This window comes from Elgaria multicarinata, chromosome 7 (genome assembly GCF_023053635.1).
Source record: "Elgaria multicarinata webbii isolate HBS135686 ecotype San Diego chromosome 7, rElgMul1.1.pri, whole genome shotgun sequence".
Taxonomy (NCBI): Eukaryota; Metazoa; Chordata; class Lepidosauria; order Squamata; family Anguidae; genus Elgaria; species Elgaria multicarinata.
The window spans coordinates 98936464-98950825 of NC_086177.1; the positions used below are offsets into that span (position 1 = coordinate 98936464).

Below are 14362 nucleotides of genomic sequence, written 5' to 3' on the forward strand. Positions count from 1 at the left end.
TGGGGAAAAGTGCATCTTAGAATCAAAGAAATATGGTAGTTGTGCAAGAAAATGTTCATAGTTGACACCAATTGAGCTCAGGACTATGGAATTCTAGTTCCCCTAGTTAAATCATCTATATCTTAAACATAGATCAACTGTATACCAGTTTAACTGTGCCGACTGCCTCCAAAGAATCACAGGAGTTGTTATTTGGGCAGAGATGGCTTACAAACCAGTGTAAGTCTTTAGTGCAAGTATGGCCACATGTACATCACATTTAGATTGCAGATAATGCAGGGCTGATCCTGCTATTAGGCAGAGTGAAGAGATCCCTTATGGCAGCAAATCCTGGGTGTTAGTGGGAGCCCCCCCCCCCCAGCCGTTCCTCCTGAGACCCCGCTCTGCTTCTGTCTTTTGGAAATTCATGACTTATGTAAGAATAATAAGCTCCTCCTCCTCCTCCTCTTCCTTATTTGTTTTTAAATGTATGTTGTCTTTGCTGTCTGTTTTATGGTTTTAAATTGTATATATCGATTTTTAATGTTTTAATCTTTTGTAAACCGCCCAGAAAGCTTCAGCTATGGGGCAGTATATAATAATAATAATAATAATAATAATAATAATAATAAGAAGAAGAAGAAGAAGAAGAAGAAGAAGAAGAAGAAGAAGAAGCAGCCATCAAGTGATGCACAACAATTTAGAGTGCAATCCTATTGGATACTCATAAGCCTCTGAACTCACTATGCCTTGGGCCCAGCAATTTAGCTAGACGGGTGTTTTCACCCATATAGCTGAGGCATCGTGGAATGGTAGGGAAGCACGTTGGGGAGGAGTGGGGGTATGGCATAAGTCCTCCCCTCCCCGCCTACTGATACACCCCCTTTTCCTGCCCTCCGAGCTTGCATTTGCGAACTTGTAGAGGCAGCTGATGTGGTTCTCTCCGCGCTGGCTGCAGAGGGAAGGGGTGGGGGGATGATGGTGGCAATCCCAGCAGTCAGGAAAATGCCTGGTGACCATCACTACATCTTGTGGTAGTGAGTTCCATAATTTAACTATGTGCTGTGTGAAGAAGTACTTCACACAGCACATAGTTAAGGTGTGGAATTTGCTACCAGAAGATGTAGCGATGGCCACCAGTTTGGATGGCTTTAAAAGGGGGTTGGAGGAGAAGACTAACAATGGCTACTAGCCCTGATGGCTATGTGCTACCTCCAGTATCAGAGGCAATAAGCCTGTATATATCAGTGGCTGGGGAACATGGGTGGGAGGGCGCTGTTACACCCATGTTCTGCTTGTGGGTTCCTGGTCAACAGCTGGTTGGCCACTGTGTGAACAGAGTGCTGGACTAGAAGGACCCTTGGTCTGATCCAGCAGGGCACTTATGTTCTTACCTATTTATTTATTTATTTAAAACATTTATATCCCGCCCTATATCAATAAGATCTCAGGGCAGCGTACAGTGCACACACACACACACACACACACACACACACAGGTGTTCCACGCAATCGGGAACTCCAATGGCACAGGGGTTCTGCAACTTGAGAGCCCCTCCCTGCAGAGCCAGGTGTGCATGTGCTCCCCTTTCTGATGCCATGCTGAAGACATACGCTGAGTGAGGGAACATTAGTGGGCCGGGTGGATGGATATTGCCCTCTTCCCCTTCCACATATTGGATCTATAGCTGGAGAGTTTCTTTTGAACACACCTGTTCTCTTATACCAGAGCAAGCAACCAAGTGCATGTGGTCCTTGGCCAAATTTCATGCGCCCCTCCTCCTAGTTTCAAAAGCCCCTTGCATGCAACCCATTCAGGCCTCTGCCAAGAGGGACCGGTCCCTTCCCGAGCAGCCACTGCATGGGAAGAAAGATGGAGAGAAAAGGGGGGGTAGCAGAAAGAGAAAAGGAGAGAGCCACCCACTTTTGGCTCTGGCCCTGCCTACCGCTGCCTTTGGCATCACTCACTGCCAACATGCCTCCATCTCTTGAGTACTTACCAATGAGGGAATGCAGCCATCAGCAGAAAAAAAGGGTCCCCCACCCATCTAACACAGAACGTCCTGTTCGCGTTACAAAGACCATAGAAGGGGCATTGTGGGCAAGTGATGGCACATATCACATTCAAGGATATGTCCCATTGGGGCAGATATGATTTGGGCCTGTAATAATGTCTATGTAGATATAGGGGGTTTGTTGGCTTTGGGGGGGGGGGTTGTGTAGTCTGGTTCTTGGGTCAAGCCCTTTGTTCAGTGGACCGGTGTTGCTCATAGTCTATGGAAGGAGCCATGAGAAAAGGGCTCCATCAACAGCCTCACTGTGAAGAATGGAAGGATAAGATGAATGTGTGTTGTCCCCAGGGTTGGGGAGGGAGGCAAGATGATGGAAGCCAACCTTAAGCCAGGAGAAGCATGAGCCAATAAAACAAAGTACCAGGGTCCATACATTTCTGAACATTTTATTTATATTTCAGTGTCAAAAACAGTTTACAAAAAATATCTATATTGCACCACTGTTTGTGCCAAACAATTGTCAAAGTCAAAGGGTTGAACATGCAAGAAAAATAATGTGCAAAATTTATATGGAAGGGTTTTCAGTCACACAATAATGCTAAATGCAATGGGTTTTAATACGTAACAAAGTATGCTTTTCAACCCCAGAATCACCCTGTTGAGCTACATCAACTTAAAAAAACCACCCTCTTAAACAAATAAGCTTCCTCTTTATACATATATAGGGCGGATTATTATTATTATTATTGCAAATTAAGTTCTAAAAAGAGACATTTGTGACTTTGAAAAAAGAAGAAATGTTCATTCCAGAGCTGGCATTATGTATAGCGAAATATATTTTCTGTCAAGACAGTGTGTAGGAAGGAAAGAGCAGAACTACATATAGGGTAAAAGAGGTGTCTGTCCCTTTCACCACAGTTCCTGCACAATGTATACCTCACCATTTTGAGTAGAGTGAGTCTTTCTCCTACAAGGCAGTCACACAGAGCTATTGCCAACCCTTGCTTTAAATAGGCCGCAACCATTACATTCAGCCATTCAAAACTAGCTCCGTCGAAGTCCATGTGCATTACCATGGTGCCCTTCATGGAAAGCCACAAATTCCAGTTGCAACATTTCTAGAGCCATTCTGGATTCAAGGATTTGGAGTTTCCCAATGCCACCCATGATACTGAACGTAAAAGCACAACTCGTCATCCCCCAAACGTCCACAAAGGAAAGATAATTTGAAGATGAAGGTCAGGGAAAGGGTCATATTGGTGGTGTCTCCAGGTTGCTTCTGAAGATTACAAGTAAGGGATAATGCAATACAAGGAACGAAGCAGTAGTAAAAATGGGCAGGGATGGAGGGTACTGACAAACCATTACAAGGCTTCTAGGTCAGAGAGGGGAACTAACGTGTATGGAACAGGGTGAGAATTCTATTAGTGGCTCCCAGTGGAGAAATTTGGGAAACGGTCTTGCTGCACATTCCGTACAAAGGATGTATTTGGGTTTCTGCCCTCATCAAAGAGAACAAATAACCATTGTCATTGATAGATATCCCCCGCTGGACTGACATTTTGTAGCTTGAGTTGCTATTGTTCCAAGGGTTTCTGAGCATCCCCAGACTTCTGAGGCCACACAGAGGAAGGCCAGGATCTCCTCTCAATCATCCCAGAGTGCAGGAGATGGAAAAATGGGCTCAAGTTACAAGAAGCCAGATTCCGTCTGGACATCAGGAAAAACTCCCTGACTGTTAGAGCAGTACGACAATGGAACCAATGACCTAGGGAGGTCATGGGCTTTCCCACACTAGAGGCCTTCAAGAGACGCATGGCTTTTAAAATAAGCCCCCGCGACAGGACACTGTCTCTTCCCTAAATGAATTCAAGCCCACGAACATATTGTCGGACCTGCTAGATACTTTACTGTACTTCAAAAGTTCCAAGGTGATCTGAGACCTAAGATTTAGCGAGTAGGGAAAGAGTTAATTAGTTCTCTGGTACCCTGAAGAAAGGGGGTTGTTGCACACGAGTGTGCAGAAACTGGTACCCAGGCTTCTATTTCAAACATGCTTATCTCAGCATCTGACCCTGTTTCATGCAATCAGCCTGTTCAGACAATCAGACCACTCCAGGTCAAGCAAGCTCTGTGCTGCTGCTGCTGTTTGACTGTTTGGATCATCTCTTTAAAGGGGTTCCTCCTGCAGAACAGGTGCAGATGTGTCATAGAATAATGATCTGAGACTGTATTCAGATAGAAATGTAATGAACATGTCTTAGCGAAAGAGATCTGGGTTCATTCAAAAGCTACAAGAGGTTTATTTTTCTATATACAAGGTGCAGACAAAATGTCTTTCCCCCCCCTTTTTTTAGTATCGGAACAAACAGTATCTGGAACAATCAAAGTGTTTCTTTAGTATAAAATCCACACATTTTAGAAAATCAAAAAACAGTTTTCAAAAGTCATGATGTATAAATCAGGGGAATTCAGGAGGGATTTGTTTGCTAAGCACTGGTTTCGAAGAAAGAAAATGTTTATTAGGGCCAGAAGAGATGTATGACTAACATTACAGAATAATATTGAAAAGCTGGCTTCATATAAGCGAATGAAAAAATAGTTTCACACCCCACACGTAAATAGACCCCACCTCTCTCTTTTTTCACACGTATACGTGGTCTAATCACCAAACACCACTTCCTTATATCCAGATCAAGTTCTGCTCTCCCAAATAACATTAGCTGCCAAGTATTTTTTATTTAATTTAATTTAAAATACTTCTAGGCTTCCTTTCAGGGCAGAAGCCCCCTCAAGGCAACTGAAACCCTTCCAAAGCAGCTGTACAATTCCCAAAATTCCTATCCACACTATGAACACATCCGTTTTAAACTGTATTTATGCATACTTGGATCAATGCTGAGACGAAGCAGCAGAAAGAACCCATGTTGAAACAAGCAGTATATACGAGTATCTAAAACTTGATCACCTCATTCACATCACAAGCATTAACCGAATGAACTGTTTTAATTTCCAAAGGAGGGAACTTATCAATCGACTTTCATATTCCATTATTCCAACCTTACTTTTGTCTTCGCAACTTGCCTGGCTACAGCAACCTCTCCGTGTGGGAAATTTCTCCCATTTTTGTGTGTACATTTTAGCACCAAAATCGATATACAGGAGAAGGTGCCCCAACGAGAAGGTATAATATGACATGGACCAAACCTGCCCCTTTTGGATATTTAGATAATGTAGCCTGTTTGAGCTCAGCTTTTGCCCTCAGTATTGACTAGATAGGGTGAAGGACCAACACATTACATGTGTGGTTTATCAGACATTCTCAATACCGGAAGAAAACCACCTGTTTGTTTGTCATCTAAACAAACATAATAGCCAGTTACGTTCCTCTTGGCCATACAACTCCGAATCCAACATCAACACTTAATATGAACAGAAGACATATCCTCTATCTGCCATAGGATTTTCGCCTTTCCCCTATAATACATTCAGTAATTGATTTTTTGACCAGTTCTACAAGAGCTTTTTTGTAACAACAGAAATTGTTTACCTTTGGAATGTAGCATGATGGTCAAAATCCTTCTAAAGTATTTCTGTTCGCAGTGAACAGCTCCCATCTAACCCCTCAGCCTTCTCTTACATGCGTTGTCTGAACACACTCCAATAGAAATTGCACACTTCCCAAGAAGATGCAAAGTAACTTTGCTTGCAACAAACCGAAACATTTCAAAAATTCCAGATAAACCGCAAAGAGCATGTTTTATAGAATACGTAACAATTGGTTAATTATTCCCAATGTCATGAGTATTCCTTTTCCATAGTAACCTGACAAATTTCCAAATTTGGCCTTTGCAAGGCATATGAGCTTTATATACATGGTTATTAAACCACGAGAAGAGGCAAATGTCTCTCATTCTCCTTTATTCCTCCTCCATACACAAACATTAATCTCTCCATTATGCATAATAGTCTAATTATGAAGTTACAAACTTTGGTACACATCCTCTGTTAGAAAGAAGAAGGAAACAGCACTTAGCTGTAATACAGTCAACTTCTCTGAAGTTTTTCTTGGGCAAAGTAGCTACACCACATGAGAATCAGGGTCCACAAATCACAGTGAAATCATTAGTATAAATGTGGATCAATTCCTTAGAAACCAAGTCATTCAACATTTACACTGATATGGGACTTGAAACTAAAACCTCACTCAATCTTCATTAAAAAATGTAAATATTTTCCTCCACCACCCCGAATCTCCTTACAAAACCATAGTAAAAACAGTTGTTGTTGTTTTAAAAAAATCCCTTTCATATCCTACAACTCCCAGAATCCCCAGCTGGCATGCTGGCCCCCATTCTACTTTTAAGACATCTGGATCCAATGGGCCAGAAGTATTATTGCTGCAAATGCAGGCGGAAAACAGTTGTAATACAACAAGATGTCTCAGCAAGTTCTTCACCTGTCATGGAATTTGCTGAACAATTGGGAGAACCCTAGTTCAGTGGTAAAGTGCACATTTTGCATGCAGTACATCCCAAGTTCAGTCCCTCTGGCATCTTTACATTAAAACATCACATATCAGGTGATGTAACAATTTCAAAGTTGTTCTGAAGATGGAGTGGTGGAAGGGAGGAGGAGAGGTGGATTCATGAGGTCACAGACACTAGCCAATAAGTGCCCTCTAGAAATGGATCTTTCCCATTTAAGTTCCACAGAGTTAAAAAGCTAACAATTGTGTGTGTGTGCGTGCGTGCATGTTTAATAAGCTTGCCTCAAAAAAACACAAATTACATCTTTTTGCAAAGCAGCAAAGCTACCTTATGCTGCACTGCCTCCAGAAACTACACAGGATTAAGGTGGTGTGGCATAGCAAACAGAAACTCCATCATCACCTACTCTTTTTTGTGTTTGATCTTTCACCAGGCATCGAAAGACGCTGACAATTTTGCTAGATCGTTACTAAATTTCCTAGAACCTGACTATTCAAATACCATTAAACACGTTCTATATTTGAACTTAAGCATTACTGAAAAGGAATATGTTTACTGTCACCATCAACATTTCACCTTTAAATCTCTGTATATAAAGTACAAACACTTCACATTGCATATTGGATTGGTTGGACAGCTTTTCAGAGGTAGAAAATGGTATGGTGTATACATTTTATGTTGATTCTTTTTTTAAAAAAAAGGATAAAGGGATACATCCTTGTAAGTTGTCATTTTTAAAAACATCTTTTGTAAACAAAACTCAGAGCAGGGATGTAGTTCAACAGCTTTAGCCTAATCGCAGTGTTTAATTCTCTTGACTTTGAAATCAAAGAGACATTTCAAATTCCATTTCAAAGAGACATTTCAACGGAATTAGGAGTCTTGCTCTACGGCTTGCACTTCCAATTCTTACAAAGCATCATATTTACAAAGTACAGCATTTACATATATCAGTCCAATTAGAAGGCCATATTCTTCATTTTTTTTAAAAGAGTTCAGTGCCATTGAACAACGACTCTCTTTGCCTCCTAAAAATCCTGTTGTCCTCTTGACTCGAAAACTCCAAACAGTAATATTTACACACTATATACAAGTTGAGCTGGTCTGCTCAGCAGTATAAAATGTCCCATCAGAATACCAAGATATACAATGAAATTACTCGGAAGTTCAGAATCTGAACAAGTTGATGAAGTCCTGGGGTGAAAGGGAAGTCAAGCAGCTCTCAGGGTTGTTAGCTGTACAGGGATGATCAGTGCCCTAGAAAGCAAGAATATTTGGAGTTGAGAACATAAGAAGAGCCACACTGGATCACACAAGGGTCCATCTAATCTAACATTCTGTTCACACAATGGACAGCCAGATGTCGACAGGAAACCCACAAGTAGACATGAGTGCACACATGTGCCCCAACAACTGGTGTACACAGTCATATTGGCTCTGATAATGGAGGTAGCGTATGGCCAACAGGATAGTAGCCATTGGGCCCATTCAGAAGACACCTTAAACCATGGCTTTAACCATGGTGGTTAAGCCAGAAAGCCAGGCTGTGTTCAGAAGACACCTTAAACCATGGCTTTAACCACGGTGAATAAGGCTTTCTGCTTTATTCACCATGGTTAAAGCTGTGGTTTAAGGTATCTTCTGAACATGGGCTGGCTTTCTGGCTTAACCACCATGGTTGAAGTCATGGTTTAAGGTGTCTTCTGAATGGGGCCCTTGAGTTACAAAGGCTGTGTCATTGGTGGCATATCTGTAGATAGCTTAGTAACACCAGATGGACAAACGGCTAACTTGCACTTGCAGCAATAGAAGTTCATGCCTTAGTCATTGCTGAAGGCAAAAGCCGCAAGCTCACCCATATTATCAACATATTAAAGGTGGCTCTAGCTTCACATACATTCCTGATCATTCCTAGCTCTGCCTTTTAACATGAAAAAAGGAAATGTGGCCTTCATTGGGATCAGCCCCCATGTCATCCTCACAACAACAATCTTGTGAAGTAGATTAGGGCAAAAAACAGAGCGAGAGCAGCCCAAACCAGCCAATAAGCTCCATGGCTAGGCAGAAACTTGAATCCAAATCTCCCAAGTCTAAACCAAACACTTTTTCCACTATACTATGCTGGCTTTCACTGATCTGACAAACTTTGACTTTATTGCCATATTTGTATATCAAACCAGTACAAACTCTCTCACTAGAATGTCCATTAAGGGCGCAATCCTATGCATGTTTAGATAGAAAAAGGCCTACAACTCCCAGTATGCCTGGCCAGCATTGGCCAGGACATGCTGGGAGTTATAGGCCTTTTTTTCTATCTCAACATGCATAGGATTGCTCCTTAAAATGCAAAGGAATGTTTCATGAAAGCCACGGGTAGTGGCTTCTGTGGATAAGGCCTCCTTTCCCAATGTGGTGCTCTTCAAATGTTCTGGTTTCCAACTCCCAGGATTCCTAATCATCATTGGTTATGCGGGCTGGAGCTGATGGGCATTGAAGTCCAAAAGGACACCAGATTGGGGAAAGCTGGGGTAAGGAAAAAAAACAAAGGGTCCAAACGATCAAACAGTTTGATTGATCAAGTGAGAGGTTGAGCATCAGCTGCTCAGCCATCCAAGGATGCCCTTCAGTGGTCCAGGGGCTGTGACCACCTACCTTCCAGGACAGAATGTGGCAGTGTCTGCAGAGCTGCAACGTATCTCCATACTGCTCCTTCCTTGGGTAGCATTTCACAAGCTTGAAATACATCTTCTTCCAATCCAAATGCCCTTTGTCTGACAAAATTAGCCGTTTGCGAATCTGAAACATAAAGGACGCCATCAAACTACAGGTCTGGCAAATGCTTCAAGATCTGGCTAGTTGAAACTAGACCACCATGAAAGAGGCCCCAGCAAATCTAAACCCTCTCATATATGCCACAATCAAACAAAATAAAAATCAGTATGTGGCACAAATAGATTATTCTTATAAATAGTAATTTATAACGCTTTTAATGAATGTGAACTCTAAATGTGTCTGTGTAGGACTTAGGATTTAGAATAGTATTGTTATATAATAACAATTGTTATGTTTATTTTATTTTTTGTTTTAATTTGGTTTTGACTGTACGTTGCTTAGAGAATTGTATTTACTATTACGGGTGTTCTTTGGATTCTACTGAATTCTGAACTGAATGGGGCTGATTCGGACTTGTTTAGGAGATGTCTGAATTGAAGCAGGACTCTTACAAAGCAGACTGAATGCAAATCTGAACACCGCTGATGATTCAGGACACAGACAGTGAGTCTCCAAAAACTGATAATTTCTGCCCAAGCTCTACATATAAGGAAAACGGTAGGCTATTGAGCAGGCAAGTCACTTTTTAAACTGAATTTTATCTTCACTCTTTGGTAGAAATTGCAGACACGCTCCTTCATTGGGCATACAGGTGTTTCAAATGTGCTCTTAGGAACTTGCCACATAACTGGTGTTCTGCTTCCAGATACTCTGGGCTCATCTACACCAAGCAGGATATTCCACTATGAAAGCGGTATGAAAGTGGTATGTAAAAGGCAGGAGCCACACTACTGCTTTATAGCGGTATTGAAGTGCACTGCAGGATCTACACTACTGCTTTATAATGGTATTGAAGTGCACTGACAACTGTTGGGGCTCATGACACATCTGCACCAAGCAGGATATAACACTATGAAAGTGATATGAAAGCGGTATATGGTCTGTGTCAATGGGCCCAAACAGTTGTCAGTAAACTTCAATACCGCTATAAAGCAGTAGTGTGGCTCTTGCCTTTTATATACCACTTTCATAGTGCAATATCCTGCCTGGTGTAGATGAGCCCTCTGTCAAGTAACCTTCCTGGCCCAAGACTAGTCCAGGTGGTGAGACTAAGCAAGACCCTGGCCTTGTTTTTCAGTATCCCTGTTGCTTGAGTGAAACTTTCACAATTTCACTCTCTGCTGCCTTTTACCTGTCTGTCTGTGAAGTGGTAGTGGCAAAGCTTTTTCCACAGCAGCCGGTCCTCGCTGAGCACCTGAAGACTTGGAGTAACTTGCCCAAGATTCACAAGGTCTCTCCCATCTGTCAGCCGCTGCATGATATTTAATTGTAAACATAAGGGGAGGTCGGTGAAAGTCAATCCTTTGAAGGCCGGCTAGGAGAAAAGAGAGCCAAACAATATGGTATGAGAACACTGGAAGGCACCAGTGATGCAATGCTGCTTTTTAAGAACATTGACCGACGGAAAGGATCAGAGACTAGCTTCTTGGCTTAAGATGCCACATCTTGGCAGAATATATAAATGAGGGGTAGGAGAGATGATGTACGTCCTTGGGGGCGGGGGGAATAGAAGTGTCACAATCTAAATACTTCACCACAATTTTTTTAAGAATTCATGTATCGGTTTCACATATTTGTCTTTTGTTTTTAAATGCAAGCTGCTTTAGAAAGTGTGTTAGAAAAGAAGATAGAAAAAATTTGCTGCTCAGACACCGACATCTGATTTGGTGCTCAGACATCCACATGTTGGAGGGTGAGGCTGAGGAAGCTGGGTCATTCTGAGGGCGCAACCAGTGGCACTGCCCAGCTGCCCCTTTGAACACACAGGTGCCCTTCATGGAGTTCGCATGTAATGGGGGCTATGCTGGGATGCATGTCGGATTTGCACTGGCAATTCCTGATCCATTGAAGGCAGTGTGTACAGAAATGTGGATCCCTGCATTGAGCAGGGGGTTGGACTCGATGGTCTTATAAGCCCCTTCCAACTCTACTATTCTATGATTCTATAAAAACAGCTTATAAATGAAAACCTTCTTAGGTAGATCACGACTCACGCGTCTGATTCTCTTGAATTCAGATTCAAACAGCCCAAATTCTCTCTCTTGTTTTGTCGGGGAAGGCCGCTAATGTAGGGTGACCATATGGAAAAGGAGGACAGGACTCCTGTATCTTTAACAGTTGTATAGGAAAGGGAACTTCAGCAGGTGTCATTTGTCTGCATGCAGCGCCTGGGGAAATTCCCTCTGCATCACAACAGTTAAAGCTGCAGGAGCCCTGCCCTCTTTTGTATCTGATCACTCTAGCAGAATTTTGGGCAAAAAAGGGCAGGATCCTCACTCACCTTGGTGATTTGGATATTGTTCAGCTGCTGCTGCCAGTGAAGAATCATCTCCATTCTGTGGACCCACACGTTGATGTTTCCAACCAGAACAGACTTGCCGACGCTTTGGACCAAGGTGCAGAGCGACATGTAAAGCGTCTGGAGTAGTTCCTTTATTAGCCTGATGTTCTGTTGATCCTCCAGGACTTTTTAATAGGAAAATGAAAGAACAAAGTCAAATCAGGCACGAGCAAAGCACAACAAATACGGAAAACACCGCATTTAATTATCAGGGCCGACAGAACGGAGGAGCAAAGGAGGGAGCAAAAGGAGGCCATTTTTGCATCTCATCCTTTGCCCAATGGAATGAAGCGACACTGGCCAAGTTCACACAATCGGCAGGAGAAATGACACAGGAGAATTGCCTTCTATCCCAGACACAGCTGCGTTTCCCTTGCCCACGTGTGTGCCTGACATTTGCTTTATTGCCCGGTGCCATGTTGCAGGTTGCTATGTCGTCCTAACCCAGCATGTGGTGGGGGTGGATTCCAACCCAGCCCACAAAGCCTACTACAACCTATGGGTTGTGGGGTGGGTTAGAAGCCACCCCCACTACACCACACGCCAGGTTTGGACATCACAACCACTTGCGCTGTGCCGTGGGCAATTAAGCCAATGGCGGCCTCGCACAGGAGCAGGGAAAACGACCTATACAGGGTCTTTTCACCCACTGATTGTGCAAACCCAACCAAAGTCTCAGGGTGTTGCAGAAAAATATACATAGTTTTATTCCTTGAAGTAGCCCAGTGTGTTTCAGCCCTATTTGATATATAAAGGCCATCTTCAAGGGCTTCAGAATACAGCTATAACTACTGAGTGTACCATATATATAGATAGATAGATAGATAGATAGATAGATAGATCTGATACACGCACACACACACACCTGCATATCAAACAGTTTACCAATTACAGGATTAATCTTGGAGACATACCATTTTCACAGATCTCTGCAGGCATTTTTAGAAATATTGAGTGAGTATACACACACAGGCATTATTGCTGTGTGATTAATATAATGGTTTTTAATCTGACTGTTTTATTTTTAAAATGTGTACTTTAAAATGAGTTGTTGTCCCTTTCTGCTTTTGGTTTTGCCTCCAAAGAAGGCCCATATATATCATAAAGGGCTGAAATGCATTTGGTACTTTGAGGAATAAAACTATTTATTTTTTTCCACTTCCTGAAATTCTGTCTCTTCATTCCATTGGGTTATGTTGGATGTTCTCCAGTTTTCTCTGACCCCTCTCATCCTTTGCCTCCAATCTGGTAAGCTGCAAAATTTCCTTCTTTAAAAATGTCAAGATAAGAGCTTGGACAGGCACCTGTTGGTGAAGGTTTAGATACAGATATGGGCCCTGATGTAGAACAAACGTTCACAGTTCTTAGGGAAAGGAAAGGAACCTCTCGTGCAAGCACTGAGTCATTACTGACTCTTGGAGGGATGCTAGCTTTCGCTGACGTTTTCTTGGCAGGCCTTATAGCAGGGTGGTTTGCCGTTGCCTTCCCCGGCCGTTATTACCTTTCCCCCAGCTAACTGGGTACTCATTTTACTGACCTTGGGAGGATGGAAAGCTGAGTCGACCTGAGCCGGCTGCCTGAAACCAGCTTCTGCTGAGATCGAACTCAGGCCGTGGGGAGAGTTTCAGCTGCAGAAACTGCTGCTTTACCGCTCTGCGCCACACAAGGCTTAAGTCCCATCTAAATCAATGGGACTGAAGTTAATTGTGACTAACACTGATTTCAATGGGACTTTAAGTGCAACTAACTTTGTCTTCCACCATCCTGTCTTAGAGTAAGGGGCTGTAGAGATCAGGACTACCAAACAAAAGGCCTGATGTTCCCAATCCTGTTGTAGTCAACCTGTGTGTCGGCTGTACCACTCCAATGCTCCTCGATACAAAAAACTCCCTGCACACAGAAAACTAGCATATCAGGGGGAAAGGTCCTAACCAAGTCTTCTCCCTGAAATGCTAGCTTTCTATATACATGGGATTTCTTCATATGGAGGAACATCCAGTCCTGTGTGCAACTATTTACAGGTGTAGCACTTCCATGAGCACTGTGCCACAGTCTTTCAATCATTCCAAGTCATTCATGATGACCAACCAAAAAGGGTTGCCTGGTATAATTGAGTATAGTTTTTCCCAGCCCAACCATAACAATGTAGTAAACTTGCAAACAGATCTCTCTCTTTTTATACCTTTCACTTAGATCTGCCCAGGATTTGGGCAGTCTGATATTATGCATGTTTGCTCAGACATGTTGAAGTTGAGTTCAATGGGTCTTAGTCCCAAGCAAGCGCTCACAAAATGAAACCCATGGGGCTTACATCTGAGTAAACATGCTTGGGATCTGGCTGTTCCTTGCAAAGTTGATAACCCTAGGTGTACACATTTTCTTTTTTTAATGTTACCTTTCTGTACTACTTTTTCCAAGATGTTCATAAAGTTCTTCTGGGCAATTCCGCTCAGTGACGTTAGCTGGGACTTCGCTATCAGCTCCAACAGCTGTGGATAAAAATAAGACATTGAGCCTTTAGCAGCACAAAGACACTTGTCTAATCTTGGCTTTCTGATCATATGACCCAATGTAAGACAGTTTAGATGCTTGTTTGTTGCTTGACTTTAAAAAAATATTGGGATGGTGGGGGGGGGGGGGGGAGACCAAAGGAGCCAGTAAGAAAAGACAGATGAAAGAGCTTAACATGATAGCAATCTATCTGCCTCT

The 14362-nt window shown here is 42.6% G+C and overlaps 1 protein-coding gene across 1 annotated transcript in view; it reads right to left on the minus strand.

Moving 5' to 3' along the window:
• Positions 1 to 6280: 6280 nt before the first annotated feature.
• Positions 6281 to 14362, minus strand: part of FBXO32 (F-box protein 32) — a 30923-nt gene continuing 22841 nt past the window's right edge. The window contains exons 5-9 of the mRNA XM_063131101.1: positions 14049 to 14142; positions 11594 to 11778; positions 10445 to 10627; positions 9133 to 9276; positions 6281 to 7737 (exon numbers count right to left, since the gene is read on the minus strand). Coding sequence (XP_062987171.1) covers positions 7648 to 7737; positions 9133 to 9276; positions 10445 to 10627; positions 11594 to 11778; positions 14049 to 14142 — 696 coding nt within the window. The 3' untranslated portion in view covers positions 6281 to 7647. The remainder of the gene's footprint in view (positions 7738 to 9132; positions 9277 to 10444; positions 10628 to 11593; positions 11779 to 14048; positions 14143 to 14362) is intronic.